The sequence below is a fragment of the Maniola jurtina genome, chromosome 22 (assembly GCF_905333055.1).
Source record: "Maniola jurtina chromosome 22, ilManJurt1.1, whole genome shotgun sequence".
Classification (NCBI taxonomy): domain Eukaryota; kingdom Metazoa; phylum Arthropoda; class Insecta; order Lepidoptera; family Nymphalidae; genus Maniola; species Maniola jurtina.
In genome coordinates, this window is record NC_060050.1 from 5,044,034 (window position 1) to 5,066,966 (window position 22,933).

The 22,933-nt window shown below is 37.3% G+C and overlaps 1 protein-coding gene across 2 annotated transcripts in view; it reads left to right on the forward strand.

Moving 5' to 3' along the window:
• LOC123876836 (tRNA (adenine(58)-N(1))-methyltransferase catalytic subunit TRMT61A) overlaps positions 1-22,933 on the forward strand; it is a 73,872-nt gene that overhangs the window by 26,611 nt on the left and 24,328 nt on the right. For both annotated transcript variants that reach the window (XM_045923210.1, XM_045923209.1), the window contains exon 5: positions 12,716-12,885. In XM_045923210.1, coding sequence (XP_045779166.1) covers positions 12,716-12,885 — 170 coding nt within the window. The remainder of the gene's footprint in view (positions 1-12,715; positions 12,886-22,933) is intronic.

A 22,933-nucleotide genomic window follows, 5' to 3' on the forward strand; every position in this document is an offset into this window, starting at 1 on the left:
TATGTTACATGAGGCCATCGACATATTTTCGACATCCGAGGCCATTGGATGAACCTCCAGCCTTCTGGACTGATAACCTCATGCTGATTCGCTGATTCAGTGTTCAACGATGAGTGATGGCCACCGAGCTCATTTGATTATACATTGCTACCTTACTGAATGATATTTAAATGATGTTTCTTAGAAAACCATCTATTTATTAAAAGTACATGTCAAATTACCTCGATGGCTATCATTCATCGTTGAACACTGAGTTAACAAATCACTCAGCTGAAGAAGGAAGCGTGAGAAAAGCGGAGTACTGTTTTGTGGGGCGCTCTTGAAAAGGCCTATGTGATTGTCCTTTATCAATGGACGCATACAGGTTGATAGACTGGATGGTAGCGTTACGTTGCGTTGAGTGTTAGTTTAGTAGTGTTTCTGGTTCACACTAAATACTAAGGTATAATTCGTTTCAACACGCATATCGTTACGTGGGGTGGAGTCGGGGTGTTATGTTGCTAATGTGTTTCTACCGTTTAACATTGCGTTTGCGCGGCCTAAGCTTTGCTGCTTGATTTAGAGTAATGTTTAGATATTTAAATTTATTCGTGTTCCATTTTGTGAATACTCCAACTCCATGTAAAACTTCGTTTGCGTGTAATTTATACTGTGTCACTACGTTTTACCATTGATTACTAATCGCTAAAATACGGATATCTAACTCTGATAACGTAATAATGTGAAAATAAACCTATAAGTACCTCTAAAGTATAGACTTGGACATTTTAAAATGACACTTGACAGCTGACTTAAGAATAAAGTTTAATTTTAAGCTTAGATAACAAAATAGACTCACTTGTTGTACCTAACAGAGCTGTGATAAATTACAAGTTCTCACTTTCTCCTACCATATTTTCTCATCCCATTTAGGGCAACTAGAAACACCTAAGGTACAAGATTAATTATCCAAAGTGCTAAAGGTAACTATCAAATGTTTGCCCTAACATAATTATTCTTCGACGCAATATCGTTCAATAATTTAATCGGTGTGAAAATGTGCGAATTTATGTTTTGAAAGTTTTAGAAACAAAAAATATGCATAGTAGGTACCTTCTTTTGTTCTTCATATGACGTCAGACGGCGTTTAATGCGTTGCCTAAATGGTTAAAATTACAGGAAAACAACGAACAATGGAATTGTTCATCTCCCGCGCCAAACCGGGGCGGGTCGCTAGTGTCATATAAACAAAAAAATCTGAATTTTACGAATGGTATCCATCGGTTTTGAAGGCGAGTGATGATACTTTAGACTACGAATGTAATATGACCTAAACGCCGTTAACAAAGAAGATTTTTTCAAACTGGTTGTACATTTTACACGACTCTGGGTTCTAGCCTCCCAAAGAAGATTAACTGTCATTTTCGTCTAACTGTTTTGTTTACCAAGTTTCTAAGCTTCCAAACTAAATCTGACTAGTGCTTCGTTAAGGTTTCGTGACGAAGATTTTTGAGTGTCAGGACCTATGCGCAGTATCGTGACTTAGTTTTCGCGTATATCACTTTTACTGTTAAATTACTTTGTAGAATCACGTTTTATTTCGTCGGTAACGTACTGCATTGTTTCGCCCATCATTCTTGTCAATTTAGGAGTGCATACAGGCTCGAGAGTCTGGATTTACAATAATTTCTATTTGGCCATTAGTTTATGTTTGTGTATTTAAATCTAGTGAAAAGTTTTTTTTTATTAGATTCAATTTTTGTGAAAAACTGAATCTGTGATTTTGTCAAAATTGGTTCAGCGAGTCGGAAGAAATGTAATCTACGTATAAAAACCAATATACTGAGCATGTTTTTATTTAATGATATTATTTCCAAACTTGTTCCGAACAACGTGTTTCCATATTTTTCTTCTTACCTATTGAGTATTGGATGCTAAATGATGTATTATATATCACCATATTTTCGCTTTGTCTACTTATGGCTTATTGCTAAGATGTGAAGAGGAAGTATCAATAGTATCATACGTATCGTACATGGTTTCTTTGGATAGTTTATCAATTACTGCACAAGCGATATGTTGTAGCTAATGAGACTGGTTCTCAAAGTATAATAGTTTCGATATTGATCTATTCCACTCAATACACTCAAGGGTCCCGGGTAAATAGCCGGTATAATCACTGATCCGTGATAACCGACTTCCAAGAGACGCGTTCAATTAATTTAAAGAGCATTCGTTAATTTTATTAATGCTCGAGCCTAAATCTACGATCAATGGCGATGTGATCGCACCAGGGCCTTCTCATTTTCGAAATTAGCAAATGAATAAAAAACAAACTGGGAACCGCCAGCAGAGACAAGATAAAGAAATATACTGGAGAGGTGCTGCGTCCGAGGGGCAAGATAACACCATTAAAGCTGGGGAGGCTCGCCAACAAAACCTATGAGCGAGATGACCTGCAATGGTGCTCAAGCGAAAACGTCTGAACTCACATAAATATACAATGAAAATTGAAATCTATACCACAGAGTATACAGGTGTATTTTCTTTAAGAGATACCTGAGTCACATGCGTGTTGTTTCCAGTTAAATTTTCGCATTTTAGTGTAAGTAAAAAAGGGACGGCAAGCGATTGTAATGATAGCGAAATGAGTGAAGTAAGTTTTTCTCAGCCACCCAACCAGCAACATAATTAATGACGCTCGTGTCGCAGACGAATTTATAAATTGGGTTTATTCTGTTTTAACAAAGGAGACACCCGTGATATGGCCGATATAACATCAGCGCGAGCGCTACATAATTATCGTTATATTGAATTTAAAAAAATGGCCATGTGCGAGTTGGACTCGCATACAAAGGGTCCCGTACCATCATACAAGAAATAACACTTGATTTTTTTTTTTATTGCAGCCATTTTGAGATTTTTATTTTTGTTGTTATAGCGGCAATACACATTTTGTGAAAATTTCAACTCTCTGCCTATTACGGTTCAGGAGTTACAGCCCACTGATAAACGGACGGATGGACAGCGGAGGCTTATAGTGATAAGGCCCACTTGGCACTCTTCGGGTACGGAACCCTAAAAATTATCAAACTCCGCTTAAGAACGCCTAAATCAAAATCTTGCAACATTGTAAGGATCTTTTTAAAAAGCGATTGAATTTGCCGATTTAAACTTGGTCCTAAAATAAGAAATGCTCATAAGTACCTAACCCTTCGTGTAACGAAGGAACAGTAAATAATTTTGGGTAACTTAAACCTTACAACTTAGGTTTTAACCTGTCTTAAAACTTCGTGATGAAAATGATGATCCCTTGATTGACTCTATCACTAATAAGGATTGTTTTTTGGCTTCGCCGCAGTCTAGTAAAAAGCATGAAATTCAGTTGTTCCTGGTTGCTCTTCACATAATAATATTTTTAAAGACCTAAATCCATGCGTATGAATTCAGGGGCATCATACATCTAGTCCCTTGTAATAAACGAAAAGGTATATACCTACCAGAGATTTTTTTCAAGTTAACAAACATACATCGGCGTTGAGGTAAATCTGTCATTTTACTTACTTACATAAGTTTTATATGGTGTCATGTTATCATGTTTACCTGAACAATTACGCAAGGACCTTAGGTAGGTTTACTGACTGGATAAATCCTTTGTAACTTAGCTACCTACAACTTGCTATGAAAAACACTTTGGCAACCGCAAATTATATCAGTGATTAAACTTTATATTACTTAACCTTGTAAGTACGTCTAACCCCATAAATCCTTTTAAATAGCATTCCCAACGATAAATAAAAGGAATTATAACCCCTCGCTAAAGCGCATTATTTGTTTCGCATATAATAATGGGATATTTAGTGCGCGATATCGGTTAATACAGCGAGGTACGGCATAAATCGGCGCGCGCAATCTAACATCGGTCCCCGCCCCCGCGAGTAACTCACCACTATCTGTCCCGAATATTGTTAATCAGTGTATCATTAGCAAGCGACTGGTTCACACTACGCGATTCCTTTCGCTTCTTCGTCCATACTCGTACAATTCGTCCTCCTACATATTCTTTCGTCCTTCCAGACATACCTACTGCCTCGTCCTATAAAGTTTTAGGCTGATTCCCAGTGTACCACGGCTTAAGTCGGTCAATACAGTGCTGAACATCATAAATCAGCACTCAATTTAGGCCCGTTTTCAACCTAAACGGAGAGGAGAGATGTGTTCAGTCGACAAATGACGCGACAAACTTATCACGTCATCTTGTAAAAACCTGACTGGTTGACTGTACAAATCTCTCTCCTCTCCGCTTAGCTGGACACCAAACCTTAACGTCGGGCTATTTCTCTTCACGAAAATTGCCAGTTCATTCCCAGAATCCCCATGAAAAACTTGCTGAATTTGTGAATTTGTATCAAAACATAAACAAAAGTCGCAAAGTCGCACCTTATCAATATTCTTTCAGACTTCACATCCGGTATACAACAGTAAAAAGAAAAATAATTATGTGTTTCGCAGTCTATAAAGAACAAGAAACGTGAGCATTATTTTAAGGGATGGCACTCATAATATTAGACTAGTAACGTATTTGTATGGTAGTAGAAAGTCGTTTAGTGTGTACCCGCCGTTTGTAAAGGGCAAGCAGATGGTGGTAGGCGCGCGCGATAGCTCCATAGCGCACCGATACAGATAATGCTAACGGGGAGGCGCTGCTATAAACACAAAAAGGAGTCCCACATTATAGTCCTGTCTTACTCGCCCACAACAAAAATCTAAGTTCTTCCGTAGCCTGAGCTCATTATTATAATGAAATTGTAGAAAATTGGCAATTTCTTTGTTATATTTGGCAATGTTTCAATCATTAACTGCCACTACGTTCTCAGTTCTCCTTCGTCGTCATTGTCCTGTGTTAAAAAGCGGTCACTTTCGAGATCCTGTGTTTTATAACAACTTAGGAAAAACCACACGTAGAAACAAATCAGAAATAGTTATACTCTATACTTCTTCATAGATAAATGATTTCCTACAACACAACTACTACTAAGAGCAAGCTAACTAGTACTAAGAACAAGCTCTAAATCTATTTTCTTCTCGACATTTTACAAAAAATACTAATGCACCTTGACATTTACCTGGGGCCTACTGCCAAAGTTTGACAGCTACAGTGTCGCAATCACCCCTGATTGGCTGACCCTAGCTCACTATTGGCTACAATAAATACATTGCTGCAACAGGATTACCATAAATTTAGCCAATCACAACCATTAAGAGTGTTAATGGTTGTGATGCAGCTGTTTCTGAATCATTGTGTTCAATCTATCAATCTTTTTCTGTATGATGTTATTTATGAAATAACCAGAATACCAGATATACCAGAATGTAATTAACTGGACATTTTATACCACTTCTTAAAAGTAGCTTTATCACGTTAATTTTTTAATTTTTTTATCAAAATGTGTGATATTAAATCAATGACCAATCTCTACCATGCTTACTACAGGGCAATAAAGTATTTTACAAGTTACAAGTGATACAAGAATGTACGGCGATCGGTGAGCGAGATCTCTCGGTGCTTTTAAACTTTATAAATACGGAGCTATTTATTTCTGGAAATCAGCCGGCTCTCATCAATATGGGTCCGGGTGTGCGCTTCGGCGAATTGTTATCCTCGTTCGATGAATTGTCTGAGTAAGTGTAGGTTAGTTTCCTTATGATTTGGAAAATATTATCTTGGAGAGATTATATTACGGCGCCTATAGAGTCGCGCCCATATATTTAAAAAAAAAACTATACATGGTTATATAACATTGAAATCAAATTAATACAATCTTTTTTCTAAACTACACAAACTAATGGACAAACAAATAAAGATGTCTGTAAAAATTGTATCAAAACATTTAATCACTTGGCAGAATTTATTACTTACTCATCAGATTTTGGCAAACGTGTTGTAAGTAGGTATTTGTCTTGTTGGCTTCGTCTTAGCATACCGGATATCAAAATATAAATAAGTACTTCAAGTTACTTCAATGCCTACCGAGTGCATAGCTTTAGTTACATAATATCAGGAAAATTCTAGGAACTAGAACAATATTCATTTATTTACACATAGACGATGTATAATATAGAATGGATACGGGAAAAAACTGAAGTCAAAGTTTCGCAACAGAATAACTTGACTTTCTTCAAATATTTTCCATATTTTACTTCAGCCGCATCGAGGTATTTTAGTTCATTATTCAGGGAAGGCATTGACAGACCGATGTTAACGGGTTAAGTACGCAGAAATGTATTAGATTATTGTGATTCTCGATTGGAACTAACGCAGGTCACATAGGTCTTAGATGCAGGAGTATAATCCTAGTTGCGTAAACAGTAAAAGTTGCAACAGTTTAAGAAGAATTACATCACAAAAAGTGTTATGCTAGTGCTCCTGGTAAGTTTTGACAAGTCTAAATTGCGAAAAATCTAGTAAGCGGAGATGTCTTCCAAATCATTTAATTGGTTTGCTAAACACATATCCGCTTTGGTAGATATCGGCCTAAGGTGAACTACCTAAGGCTCAGACTTTTTTAATGTATGTAAATTTGTAGGACACAAAGTTGAGCATTGGTTTCACTGACCTCTACAATTACGCTGGATCTGCGATTGCTGACCTGCTTTTAAAGCCACTTGATTTTCGCCATTTTGACGCTGATAGCAGCAGTGAGCGTCATATGTTGGAACTACATATTATACAGGGTGTAAACAGCAGAACGCTAGCAAAAACTTAGCGTTATGACTATTCTACCTTGACACAATCTAATGCCAATAACCATTTGCCTTATCTTGTAGTTTTCGTGATTTAGTGTTTTTCAAACCCGCATTGTATAGCGTGCAAAACTCAGGTCAATGCCCCATCTACGACACAGCACTGACTTCTCTAGTTACCTACTTACGGAACGTTTATCGACCTCTAGCGTCAACCAGATGTTTTATTTGCAATATATTATATATTGTGAACTTTTAAAAAACACAGGCTTTTTATATATTTTTTTTTTTTTGGTAGGTATCTTATCACTTATCAGTAATCTTCCACCTGTCTTCGTTTTTGCTTGCGTTCTGGTTACACCCTGCGTGTGCGCTGATGGTAGATACCTACCAAGCTTTGCAAAAAAGAAGACATCGTACCTAGAGATATAAAAGCTATCATCGATAAAAAAGATAGACAACACTTCTAAACGTCAACTTAGTGCTCAGAGAACTAACATATATCACAAAAGGCTCGAGTCTCGTCACTAACAATAGTGGACAATCTATTGATGTATTAGCTAAGATAAACTGGCGGTGAAATCACATGTGAGCCCTGTATACACCCAACCACAAAATGTTATCATCTAGATTAATATAACCTTTATGTGATTGTAATACGGATTATGTAGGTACGCCTAGTTTGAAACATATTTGGTGCATTGTACACATAACGAGGTCATTTAGTACCGTATACCAGCATTGTTCTTTCGATGATCCGATTGAAAAAATAATTATTTCGATACTCGATCTTTTTAGTTATTGTTAATGTATTATGTTATAGTTGTTAAATGGTATTGTTTTGAATAAGTGTAATTGCTGTTCTGCAACCCTGCATTTATTGTTGATGTATTAGTGTTGGAAGGAAGAATTGAAGGCAATAAAGGGCTTCAGGTTGCCAAGTGATTTAGCAATACGATACGATGCCGGTATTAAAACTTCCATGTTTCCATTTTAAACTGCATCATCTCTTACTACCGGGTGAGATTTTAGTAAAGGACTTACCTACTTGTCGTTGAATGAAAGAAATATTCTTCAGCTTAGTTTTCCTTTCGTGAAGTTACACAATGAACGAAGCCTGCAATTCAAAACAAACACAGGAACAAATGTGCAATTATTCAGTTTTTACGGGGCAATATGCATAGAGCATACCTGAGTTGGTACGCTGAGGGGCGTTCGCCGGGGTGGCCGCGCATGCGTCGTCGCCGCCCCCGCCGCAGGGCACCACTATTATAGAATACCACCTATAAACTGCACGGTAATTCAATGTAAACTATACGGGGCATTGGGGATTGTGCTGTCATATGTTTGTTTGCACTATAACACATTTTTAGGGTTCCATAATAAGACCAAGGATATTGTAAAACACCAGCTAAGCTTCTTACACTGGTATTTTATATGTGTGTCACATGTTTTATGAGCCGACGAACCGGGAGTAAAACACCCGTAAAATTTACTTTTTTTTATATAAGTACACACAAAATTCCTTAAAAACTATCCCTCGTCAAACTGCTGAAAGCTTATGGTTCGCTTGTCGATCAGGATTTTCAGGATCTTCACGGTGCATACACGTCTATCAAAAACGTGTCTGCGTTCGTGGTCTTCATTCAAGTAGTGATCCAATCCATTGATAAAAACCTGTGATCCTTTAGTCATGCTTTGCCAAATGCCCATCTACATCTCGACTGAGGCATTTTTAAAATAATGTCGGTTAATCAGCGTAGTTGGTAATGGTATTGACAAAATAGCTGTTCAATAAATATAGGTAATACTTACTTTGACCTGATGCGTTAAATATGCTTTTTAACCCCCGACCCAAAAAGAGGGGTGTTATAAGTTTGACGTGTTTTACTGTGTATTTGTATATCTGTGTATCTGTCTATATGGCATCGTAGCTCCTAAACTAACGAACTGATTTTAATTTAGTTTTTTTTGTTTGAAAGGTGGCTAGACGAGAGTGTTCTTAGCTATAATCCCAGAAAATCGGTTCAGCCGTTTGAAAGTTATCAGCTCTTTTCTAGTTACTGTAGCCTTCGGGGGTGTTACAAAGTTTTAATTTACACTTGTTAGGTCTATATAACTCAATAGAGATAGCTATGTGATGATATCATTCTCTCAAAATTATAACTCTATCGTAGGTAGGTACCAAAGCAACTTTCATGCTTGAAAATTACGTTATTTAATTGATAAAAGACTCGTTTTATCTATATGGTTCATCGGCCATTGTTGTGGCTAAATAGAGTTAGCTCCAAACCATGGTTAACAATGGATAGGTTTCGATTACGTACAGCTTAGAAAGCGGAGAGTTTTAATTTACTAAAGTGGGTATTCCTATACGAAATAACTGTATTTATCAAAGTGAATCATTTCATTTTGTACGTTCCTATTATATCTGTACTGGCACAAGTGCTTCTGTTGATTGGAAAATGTTTTCAGAACAATTATTGATAATACTAAATCATGTTTTTCAAAAATTTAACAATAAAGTTAAAAGTTGTTTAGCAGTGGGAGGGCGGGCGGTGCATATCGCATGTTGCAGTCGCACGATACGGATTCGTCTGTTTCAGCGGGTGAGAGCAAATCATGCTTTTGGTTCCTTGTAAATATCGTTAGGTGCAAAGAAAAGGAGAACAAGCTGATATCCTACAGTCAGAGTGAGCCATCGAAATTTTATAATTCGAACTCAAACAGACGTGTCCCTGTCCTATCTATTAAACTAGAATACCTACTTATTGCAAACTGGTAGAAGCGAATTTAAACTGTAGAGCTTATAGGTACTTAAGTACCTAGGTTTCAAGTTAGCATGCAATATACATACCTTGTCTACCTTTTTTTATTTAGGCTATTAACGAAACTATGCACACTGCCCTTCTTATGAAGAAGAACCAATAAGAAACGATACTTATAACTTAAACTGTTTATGAAATAGTGAAATTGGTAGATTACTCTGAACAGTTCGTATCTGAAGAATTTAAAAAGAAAAACATTATCATCGCACAATAAGTACGGTATTTGCCTATGTCAAAAATAAATTATTTCTCAGTGATTATTAAATAAAGAGTCTTCCGAAAACTTAAAATCCACATACTTTGAGATTTTTAGGTGTAATAACTAAAAAAGCATGCCAAATCATTGTGACGTCACATGCTAGTAATTCATAGAAGCTCGCATATCTACTAAGTTTGGACGTTTGATAAAAAGATACTGATTTGACTGGTTGTCAAACACCGGATTGAAACTACTCAAGATACCAAATAGTGAATCATCAGCGACATTGGTAACAGTTCAAAGTTAACTAAATCTAATCGAGGATTAAACAATAAACAATGGCCGTTAGTCATTCACCGGTGTTCGGTAGTTGCTCGAGAGTAGGTCACAGGACAGGAATGCCGCCTAGTTGACGGATAAGCGAGGACATCAGCACCAAGCAATTATGTGAACTGACGTTTCCCAAATTACACGCGGCCAGTCTATTGCTCAAAGGGCCTACAATATCTACAGCAAAAACTTTCTGTAAAGCAAACTATAGTTCTGTAAAGTTATTACTTACATCGCAGGGGGCATCTTTTCTTACCGGGGATAGGGCCTAGAACTTAGGTAGATACACCCCCCACGTAGGCATAGTGCTCGTATCCAAAAAAATATCCCGAGACGAGGGCTTATTATGGGGCTTCACAATGTTTTTTGAGGTTTCTGACATTGACATAGGATAGTCATCTAAGTACTAAGAGGGTCCCGTACGAAGTTTTCGGACTAATCTTACTGCAATAAAAATTTAATAGATAGGTAGGTACCAATATACCACCGAATTTCGTGCTGCGTCTTTCAGGTATGTTATAATTCTATTCTATTCTATTGGCATGTTGCATTGACATTATTATTGAGCTAATTATAGTGGTCTCAATCAAAAATAGCAAAAAAGGAAAATCCAGGTTTGTATGAATCGTTTCGAACATCTGTGACAATTTTGTCAAATAGATAGAATATTCACTATTGCAGCTTTAACCGTAATAGTGAAGCTGTGTCGCTCCCAAGAAGAAACCGAGCGTCTTAGCTTGATCCACACGAGTCTACGTGACTCGCGATGCATTAAGATAACATATTACATATTTCGCCACCTATGCGCATGAGATCCCCTGTAATGGCTTCATTACCTCCCCGAGCCGGCCGCATTATGCTAATATACCGCTACAAAGCGCATTATATCATCGGGGCACGCGATACACATTTTAAAATGGAAACAATTTGAAAATCGCCCCCCGCGGTGCAGCGCCCGCGTCGGCGACTCTGATTGGCAGACTGAGTGACGTCCGCTGTCCTTATTGGTCGATAAGATTTGACGGATAAGAACCGGCGGCATGTTAAAGATGTGTTTCGGACAACGTTGGCTTGTAAAAATTTCTAAACTGTATCATCATAAAATATTCGGTCCGTCAGGGCGGTTTCAGACTAGCGTTTTTCCTGCGCGTATAACGCTCGTTTTTGCATATGCGCATACACGCGTACATTTTGTCATTCAATAAATCGAACGCACAAGCACGCACTAATTCCGGCGTGTTCTCTCGAATCACGAGTCAGTATCAACTAGCATTATGAAGTCCGACAAAAAAATGGCTTGCACGTATACGAGCTTATATAAGCGTAATACGTTCTTATACAAGCGTACAAAATAAAGTTTATACGCGTAAAAACCGCTTATCAGAAACCGCTCAAAACCAGAAACAAACACAACCCGTGGCGTGATGGCCTCTCAGAATATAACAAACGCTACACTGAACGCGAACCATAATATAAAGATTTTTTAAGACGTGTCTATGTTTTAGACTAGCAAATTAAGAACTATTCTGTAAGGCTAGATGTAAGTTTTGTAAATAAAAACTAATAAATAAATGAAGCATATCACCAACTGCGCGATCCGACGCGACGGCTTGAAACTGCATGTGTACAGACTGAATTTTTCCATATATTCTTATAACTTCTTGGAACCGTGATGGGCTGTTTTTACATACACAACGCACGTTGTGTATGTTTCAAGCTTTATCGAGACCCTGGTCTATCAAGTAGGGAAAACAGCTGTCGGTGCTCTTTTTCTATTTAGTTGTCGGACATAGGGTTTGAGGATGAGCCTTTGTTTTTTATCGAGTTCAATCGCCCTCCTTGTAAAACACCGTTACAAGACTTGACTGCATCTGACGAGAAAACTATACTTACTGACAATGTTATTTTATAGTATGCAGTTTAGAAATTTCAATACATACCTACTTCGGTAATGGATTAATTTAGGAAATGTTTTTTCAAGAAAATCTTACTTCTCAAGAGTTTCTTTATTGTTACTTACTTACGAATCGTTACTTACGAAACCCTGTATTCCGGTACCTAGCTGTATCAGTTGGTACTATCACAGCTGAAGCATACTGACTAGCTAGAAGAAGTCCAGACCCTTTTACGAATCCTAACAGAAATCATGAATAGTAAAGAATAGAATATATTTTTATTCAAGTAAATTTTTAGAAGTGCTTTGGAATCGTCAAAATTATTTACCACTGGTTCGGAATGCGGTGCTAGTTTAGTGGTTAAAATGCTCGCCTCCTATTTCGGAGGTCGAGGGTTCGATTCTGGGCACGCAACTCTAACTTTTCGGTGTTATGTGCGTTTTATGCAATTAAATAACTTTTGATTTAATGGTGAAGGAAAACGTTGTGAGTTAACCTTCATGCTTAAGAGTTCTCCATAATGTTTGCAAAGTTGTGTGAAGTCTGCCATTCCGCACTTGGCCAGCGTGGTGGATTATGGACAAACCCTTCTCATTATGAAAGGAAACCCGTACTTAGTAGTGGGTTGCCGATGGATTGATCATGATGATGAAACAGGACTCAGGATTTGATCAAATTGTTGATAGGCGGTGGAAACGTTTTATTAACAGACTCTGTAAAATTGTTTTTCTTGCTTACAGGAGGTCGCTTCTGCTCATTCTCGCCATGTATAGAACAAGTGCAGCGAACATGTTTGGCGCTCGAACAGCACGGCTTTCAAGACATCAGCACCATGGAAGTGCTGCAGAGTGAATTGAAAGTCAGCAGAAGAACGGTGCCAGTAAGGGATCTTTCATTTCTGAAACACAAGGTACCTATTTAAGAACTAAAAATTGCCCTCATTAAATTGTAGGTGTTGTGCTTACTTTTTCCTAGAATGCAGATTGTATTCAACGTTATATCCAATACGGTGGTTGGTGGGGGATTTCTTCTGATTGACTTTCTCTTAGAGACAGGTCTTCTTCCGTAGACAGTAGACACTGGACCTGTTACTGCTACTACAATTAAATTCTGAACTTTAGATCTTCTTCGTGTCCTTCTTAATATATTCTTCCCTTTTGCTGCTAAGCTTCATTCAGAGATAATGAAGGCATGTTGCCTGGGTATGTCAAAAATAAATTATTTCTTTGTGATAATTAAATAAAGCCACCCTTCTCACTCTGAGAAGAGACCCGTACTCTGTAGAGAGCCGGCGATGGGTCATGATAATTGATGATCTAAGAGCACTTGCTAAAAAAGCTTACTGTCTCTCTCACGAAATCTCAACAAAGAAAAGGCACAGTTCAATTAATCTAAGCTTTAAATGATAAGTGAATAGCGCAATCTGGGCCGCCCATTGACCTCGCGGCTGACACATTAACTCAAGTGAGTTACGACGCCACCGTAGCGTGCCACGAGGATCGATCAGAGGCTAACAAGCCGATAATTGACAGAATACCAAGGGCCAATATACTGAACGTTGCGACACAAATTAGCGCATGTATGGACGCCAACGACGTTGTCTAAAAGAATAGCCTAAACTGAAAACCCCAATTAAAACTATCTACAGCAGTTAGTGACCCTAGTTCAGGGCGTCTATCATCAATAGGTAACAATTGTAAATTAAAAATCTATAACACCCCCGACAGTTAGTGAAGGTTATAGTAACTAGAAAAGAGCTGATAACTTTCAAACGGCTGAACGGATTTTATTGGATTATAGCTAATTATAGCACTGTCGATCAAGCCACCTTTCAAACAAAAAAAACTAAATTAAAATCGGTTCATTAGTTTAGGAGCTACGATGACACAGACAGATACACAGATACACACGTCGAACTTATAACACCCCTCTTTTTGGGTCGGGGGTTGAAAACATAAGTCCTGACAGACTTACTGACTCATCCACGTCCGGCCCAAAACTTAACTTTTACATTTTTGCACAGAGATTCTCTTTATAATGTAGACAAAGAATAAGGCCGGATATTTCGAAAGCCCCACGGGAAAGATTTTAAATGAATTCACGAAAGACTCATTTATTAGTAAAATAATCCAAAGGTAACGTTGAATTATTTGGTCATGAATTGCAATTTAATAGGTAGATACCATAAAGAAAAAGTCTTAACAGGGCTCTCTCCGTCACTCGCTTCATACAATCGTAGTTCCAATTTCATTTGAATATTAAGCAACCAAAGTCCGTGAAATTTTGCAGACATATTCAAGAAACTAATATCTATGTCTGTGGTTTTCCAGATTTCTGTTAAAATATTCGATTTCAAAGTTACGCGCTCTTAAAATATTTTCATACAAATCTTTGAGCTCCTGTAATTTTAAAACTACATATTTTTAGAAAAATTTAAAACACCACAGATTAGTTTCTAGAATATATCTACAAAATTTCATGGACTTTGGTTGCTTAATATTCAAATGAAATTGGAACTACGATTGTATGAAACGAGTGACGGAGAGAGCCCTCTTAAGCCTCGATAGCTCTACGGTTAAAGGAGCGAACTGAAATCTGAAAGTTCGACGGTTCAAACCCCACCCGTTGCACTATTGTCGTACTTTGGTCATGATTAAATATGGCTTGCATTTTTTAAAGATTTATCAGAGAGAACTGCATACTGAGAAGGTTTGAAATGAATACAAAAATCCGCGACGGGATGGCGAAAGCATCTCAGGAAGGAAGGGTCTCGTTTGTCCATAATTCTTCATCGTTAGAAATTTCTCACAGTCAACCGAACTGATAATAAATCGACAGTCAGCGCAAATTCTGCGATTTGCCTATATCATTAGTAGGAAAAGGCACCGTTCCAGTTAATTGGATGCGAGTATTCTTCCCTAATGTGAATACGATCGTAGATCTGCGCTGATAGTCTTGAAAAGTTATATAATAGACCTAGAGACCGCCGCCATTAGATTTTACCCTTTTTCTCGATATTTCGGCATTCCGAACCAGATAGTAAATTATTTTGACGATTCAAGAGCACTTGTAAAAGTTTATTTGAATAAAATTCCATACTTAATATTATAAATGCAAAAGTGTGTCTGTCTGTCTGTCTGTTAGCTTTTCACGGCGCAACAGTTTAACCGACTTTGATAAAATTTAGAAAACAGTTAGCTTACGTCCCGGGGACGGACATAGGCTACTTTTTATCCCGGAAAATTAAAGAGTTCCCACGGGATTACATACTATTAGATCTGTCACTTGTCTAGATATTACTACAGCTGTCTCTCATACTATATCTAAGTGAGGTGTATAGAGTCCTAAACCCACCATCAATTGCGTGACTTGAAATAAGCCGCGATGCTCCCAAAGTGATATGTTGCAAGCAGATGCTTATAAATCTCAAAACAGAAAGATCACGTATAAATTTCGCTCTACTCTAATATTTCATTGGCTTCACCATCCACCTTCGTTATACTATTTCACACCACTATTGAATAAATGAGGAACGTCTACACATCCATTCTAAACTAGTTGATGCCCACGACTTCGTCTGCGTTTAGATTTTATAAAAGTATTCTATGTCACTCTCCAGATATTTAACTCCAACAAACCAATAAACCAACACACTTTCGCATTTATAATATGGGTGGTCATGTGATTTCACTGCCCATTCCTTTTACGGATTTTGAAATAATTTGGAAAAGAAATAGCTTGCATCCTGGAGACAGACATACGCTATTTATATCTCGGAAACTCAAAGAGTTCCCACGAGCTTTTTAACATCCTAAATCCATGTGGACGATGTTGCGGGCATCTTCTAGTAGTAAATACTATGTCAATGTACCTTTTTTGATGATCATTATTAGGTCTCTTTCTAAAACGAGAAACCTGAGAGCCCACCGCAGTATCATACCCTTATCATTATGTGATTAATGGAAGAGGTCACGACCCTTAACAACGAGGATTTTTGATAAACTTGAGCTTCAGATGTAGAGTTCTAAAGAGTGTTTATAGTGATTAGTGAACACATTCTAAATTTTGAGTACAGAACTCTAGGCTGAGGCCTGAGAGTGACTAGGTTTAAGCTGGGTGAGATTAGAGTGTTGAAACGCTGCAGATCTGAGTACTCGGCGAAAATGTAAAATCTCTTTATTCCCTATCCCGTAGGAATTTCGAAAAATTCGGCATTATTCCTTGTCTACAGTCTAAGTATATTATAAAGAGCACTGTGCAAAATTCCAGCTTTCTAGTCCCAAGAATTTGGACTGTGCGTTTATGAGTCAGTCAGTGTATAGAACTTTTCTTTTTGTATATTTAGATTTTCATAAATAGTTATGGCCTGTTTTAGGAGTGGCTTGAATAATGAACTACCTACCAAATAATTACTGGTATAAGCCATGTTAATACAGCTAGTAAACAAATCTAGATTCCATTAGTACCTGCAACTTGTATTGTTTATTGTTTTCACATGCATTACTTAGTCATAAGGACTAATAAGGACGGGAGCGACCTTTATTGAAAATTTTGTCTGTTCCATTGCTCTGTAACTAAATATAATAGACTCTATGGTTTTTGGAATAAGATCCCTATTTGTTTGATAAAACATTATCGGAACGCTTCGGAATCGTCACGCGCGCCGCTTTTCGCAAGGGGTCACGTTTTATGAACGGTAGCCGACGATGGCTAGTGTTGGCCTCAGTTCTGTTATTCGACAAAATTCAAAATGAAATACATGTTTAAATCTTAATACATAAAAAGTTAAAGTAGAGTAGAGCCCGTGCTCAGTAGTGGGCCGGCAATGGGTTGATCGTGAAGATAATGATGATATGAAGAGGCCTGAGAATAAAGTTGTTTATTAAGTAAATAAATAAATGATTTAATGTCATTAACTTAAATAAATAATTTGAATAGGTACTTATACATATTATTATATTATTAACTTGTAAAGTAATTTGTTTTCTAATCCATACTAATATTATTAATGCGAAAGTGTGTCTGTCTGTCTGTCTGTCTGTCTCTCTGTCTGTCTGTCTGTCTGTCTGCTACGCTTTCACGGCTCAACCACTGAATCGATTTTAATGAAATTTTGTACAGACTTAGGATACATTCCGGGGAAGGACATAGGCTACTTTTTATCCCGGAAAAACAAACAGTTCCCGCGGGATTCCTAAATACTCATCCGCTTGATCGATTCGTATGAAAGGTGCCGAGGTAGCTTGCGTCCCTGTTATTGACATAGGCAACTTTTCATCCCGGAAAATCAAACAGTTCCCACGGGATCTTTAAAAACCTAAATCCACGCGGACGAAGTCGCGGGCATCCTCTAGTTAGGTATATTTTTTATTCACAGCTATAGGCTAAAGCTAATATCGAAGTATTTCGTTTAAAATTAATGTGCTCGAAAGCTCTTATTATGAATTATTTTTGAATATAAAAATTATCGATATTTTTTGTCATGTAACGACCATACCTATAGATCGGACAGACGTGGGAAATAGGATTTGTCTTTTACTAAATTAGGAATTGCAACTATGTTACTAGATTTAATTCAAAATTATTTTGTGTTACATTCACGAAAATCCTAAATTAAGGACAACCTAAAAAGATAGTGCCTAAAAAGGCTAACTTTGTATGCTAATAAATGATAACATTCAACTTTCTATTTCTTATAAGTATATGCTGGACTTTGTATTTGAATTGTATTCGCCAAACCGCACAAACAACACATATAATATTATGGAATGTATAAATATAACCACTAGATACTTATCTTGCCTAAATTAGTATTTATCTAACTATAGGGCCATGCAAATATTCTCCGAAAGACAATCTATTAAAAATCTATAACTTAAATAAAATCCATTCAGTACAGATAGACGCATCTTTCCTTAGAACGTTAAAATAACCACATACTCTATGTATTATGTTTTCGTCGTCAACCGATAGACGTTCGTCCACACCGGCCGCGGCTTCGTCCGCGTGGATTTGGTTTTTTTTTAAATCCTGTAGGAACTCTTTAATTTTCCGGGATAAAAAGTAGCCTATGTCCTTCCCCGGGATGTACCCCAAGTCATTAAAATCGGTTCAGTGGTTAGGCCCTGAAAATTTATCAGACAGACAGACAGAAAGACAGACAGACACTCTTTCGCATTTATAATATTAGTATGGATCACAAACTTTTTTAACCTATCGAAAATCTGCCATGTTTCGCGTAAATCAGAATCCTACAACAGGCCTTACAACACTAGTTTGGCTGAGAGATGTCAACAAATCATAATGATAGCTTTCCATAGGTTAGCCACGGTCTCCGTTATGGGAGCCGGCCTTGTAGCGGGATAGTGTATGGGTTGTTCCAGCCATCTGCGCCGACTGTACAATGTTTGCCTTACGACGTCCTGGCCCGTAATCATATAAACCATTTTCTTGAGGAATTTGCCATCGAAGTTGAGTTATTAATCAAGCTTAGAGAGAAAACATTTCAGCTTCTTGGTAGTAGTTGGAGAGATGTAGTTTTCTTTCTAGACTTGAGTTAATTTACAATAGTTAAAGCTGAAAACAACCTACTGCCGCAGACAGTATGCAAAAATAATCACTTAAAATTACCAAAATTACATTGAAAAATAATACATTTAGTCAAAATTAAAAAGGAACCTACAATAATACGAAATAAGTGTAAATTAAAAATTTATAACACCCCCGACAAGTGAAGGTTACAGTAACTAGAAAAGAGCTGATAACTTTTAAACGGCTGAACCGATTTTCTTGGATTATAGCTAAGAACACTATCGATCAAGCCACCTTTCAAACAAAAAAAAAACTAAATTAAAATCGGTTCATTAGTTTAGGCGCTACGATGCCACAGACAGATACACAGATACACGCGTCAAATTTATAACACCCCTCTTTTTGGGTTGGGGTCAAAAATCAATGATAAAGAATATTAAACATTCAAATACAAATTTTCAGTCCTCAGTCTAGTACATATACACTATACAGCCATTATCGCCGCGTTGGTAACAAGCATGATACAGGCATAAAGAAGGGAACTCCGTCAATCAGTCATCTCGGCAAACGCTGTGGGAACGAGAGCGCTCGCTTTGTTCTAGCGCAGCTGCATCCGCGAGCCCATCTATCTTTTATCTATCTATACCTTAAATAGATTTAATCTTTCTTCTATACTTACTCTAACATATTCGTAGATAATGCCCGTCTATTATTATCTCCTATGAGATGAAAGTTCCCCACCTCTACGCCATCTATGTTATTCTTCTATTCTTATATTATAACCCTATTAGTAAGCCTTCGCAGTCTGTCTGTCCGTCCGTCTATCCGTCGGTCTGTCTGTATCTCGTGAACCATAATAGGTTATCTAATCTAAGTTATCCTGTACTGTCCCATATCTGGGAAAAGGCTTCCTTCCGATTTTTCCTCCATTTCCTACTGTGCCTCTTCGGGCCACGTAACTGTAAAATTTAATTCATCACACCATTTTTGCTTCGGCCTACCACGCTGGCGTTTATAGATGGCATAATAGGTAGAGGGCTGAAGTTTTCACAGAATGTGTATTTTTATTGCCGCTAAAACAACAAATAATAAAAATTTCAAAACGGCTGCTATGAAAATTAAAGAAAAGTTTAAAAAGGGTTACTTATTTCTTATAAGTACGATGATACGGAACCCGTCGTGTGTCAGACTAGCACATTACCGATTTTTGTTTGCTTCTATCTAAGTATATTAACTAATATTGTAAAGGAGATAATTAATTTCCAGAAGTCAAAAAAAAACTGGTTCTTTTTTTTTACTGAAAGATAGTTGCATTATTCTCATGTAAGCTATCGAGATAAATGCTCAACAGCTATTTTGTAGATTCTTTATTATTTATCTATCTATAGAATTTAATTGCATGAGGTATTTCATTAACTTATTCATATTATGCTAATAGGCACCTATGGGTACTTAATCTTTGCTTTACTTTACACGACATAAATTTACCGAACGATGATATATGTGTTATCAGATAACACCAAGCCAATACATTATTAACCAGTTCTAAAACGTTAATAGTGTTGTAATTCCAACAATTTAGAGGACAATTAATCGAGAAAGCCATTAAGCGCGGCTATAAATCGGTCTCAATTTCACGGCGCGACCGAACCGGTGTGCGCGTGCGCAGCTCGATAGCATCTTATCGCGAATCGGGCGCGATCTGTCGTTGTCGGCCCCGGCGCGTGTCCAAACACTGTCCGGGGCTTGTTACGACCGACTGACCATTTCTATCGTAATCAATCGCCATTGAAACGAGGGTCGATTCGACAACCGGTGATCGGCCGTGATGAAATGTGTATCGAAAATTATATCGGGCTTGACAACTTTTATTTGCCGAGATGAGATACAATAATTACTGACTGTTTCTTTTTTCCGATGCCAATCCTATTCCTTTTCTTCCCTCCCAACTGTAAGGTTATTTTTAAAAAGTTGATTTGAGTTGTCAAAAATAATATAAAATTATTAATTTACCTAATGCAGGTAGTTTGATAAAATCGATATTTGGCTCATTCGATGTCATACCTACAATCTGTTGCTAGGTGGCCAACAAGATTGAACTTGCATAAATACGGGTGTTTCGAAGGTTTTAGTTCAGTCTCCTTCTGAGATTCGGAGCGATATCGCATATTTTCGGTATTTGGGTTGTGAACTGATAATTAGATGTTGTGATAGCAATCACGCTCTAATTAAATTATTTATTTTGGCATTAGTTTGTTTAGATTAAAACTCTCGGATAACCTTACACATTAAACTTGTGTTTTTTTTGTGTTGGTTTTGGAGAGGACATTCCAATAATTCGATAAAAATATTTAAATAATACCTGCTTTTCTGAGTGACGCCAATACTATATTGTTGTTTGAAACAAATTCAAAACTTTAAGTGGAGATTAAACTAATTTAATCACGAGACTCCAGACTTGGAATTTTATGATTGGAGTTTTACCTCCACTCAAGTTCCTTTTGTAACCACACAAAGAGAAATTCGCCAAACCAATACGGAATAATCTCAAAAAACTTTTATATCGCATTCTGTTTTGTTTCTTTCAGTTTATTACTTCTGTAAAGGAAATGAAATTGGACCTTTTACAGAAATACTTAGAATGTATACGGTAATCAAGTGAGATGGACACGCCATGTAACTCTATGCTCTATTTTTTTCTTACTTAAATTACCTTGATATATGTACATTTTGGCTAATTTTGAGACACATTTTCTGAATCTAGATTATGATATAATTATTACTTACCAAGCTACATATGAGTATACTTGCAATTTTATAATGACAAAGGTGCATGGAAAATTGGAAACACTGCTTTGATTCAACTACGAGATAGATAATGATATTGTCATAAATAACTGTTGAGTTCATACTTAGATAACTTCCCTTCAGATTCTGCTTTTTAACCGGTGCTCCTTGTAATAATCTAGATTTTTCATAAAGCTTATGACTGTAAAACTCCTAGAAATACTGAACACAGGGATAGGTTTAAAATACACGTGTACTAAGAAAATGGTATGTCGAAGAAGACGTCTTGACTCTTGTTAAAGGTGTTGTATCTACAAGGCTGGTTTAAGGCTCCGAACGATTTATTTTGCATTGAGCAATGCGTTTTACACGTAATAGGTACATTGCATACATAGCTATTGAGACAAGTCTATCATTTATAACACAAGAGCTGCAAATAATTCCGATAATGTTTACCAACACCATTCCATTCACCAGACAGTTTGAACACTCGAATCAAAGAACAAAGAGATTTAGGGCAGTGTAACACGATCCTCCATAAAATTTCGACAGACGTGACCAACTTCCTTCTCCAACTTACGTCCAATCTAGCTCATTAGTTGACTCGGACTTATCACCCAGCACCCGCGACTTCGCTGATCGCTACCGTGGGAATTTAAAAAGCCTTATTCCTGGTTTACATTATAAAGGTTATTATTATTATCTGTGAAATATGTCAGCTTTCTAGACGAGACGGGATGAATCAGGACTGCTCTTTTCATATATTTAGATGGGTTGTAAGGAACAAGCAGGCGTCTTTACGTGGCTTATAATAAGTATTTCGAGGCCTTAGCGGGGCGTAGATCTTTTCTTTTCCTATTAACCTAAGAAAACATCGTCGCATTACGAGTAGGTACAAGTGATAATACTTTTTTATGTAATGAAGTTGCATTACACAAAGTTTTTTTTTTAGTGATCGTCCAATGAACATTTTGTTGCAAAGCTATAACTTCACGAATTATGCAAAAACAATGTACAAATGAGACCGGATTTTCATATTTTCAAAGCAATATAATGCTTCTGCTATACTACGTTAAGTCAAAATGATTTGAATGGATAGCTAAGCTACAAATTGACGCGAATTTCCGCCCTAGGACAAAAAAGTTTTATAGGTATACCGTTTCGCTGTCACCCTCCCGCAAACCGCACCCATACTCCTAAAGCCTTGTCAGTTAAATGACTAGGTTAGAAAGTCAGTTCATAATTGACAAGGAAGTTGGTCCTGTCTGTATAAGCTCCATATTGTTGCGACGTGTGACGCAACAAACAAATCTGTCGCAGGTAAGATGGCGGCGAGACAGCCGTGGCTAAAGGATGCGCCTGCGCCGCGCCGTAAAATCGCTGGTTACGGCCCAGCGATATAAATATTCCACTAGATGCGGCACCTCATAGTAACAACATGTTCCAAACAACGTCGTTTCCTGCACTCCCAACCGTTTGACGCAGTCCCTTTCTACGTACATAGATAAGTTAGAACAAACTAAAGATACTAAAGCTACTTAATAAGTTTAATCTTTATAAACGAACTACGTCTAAAGCGGCTGCTCGATTGCGGGAAAACTACATGAATCATTGTTACAATCGCAATCGTTGTGATTGGC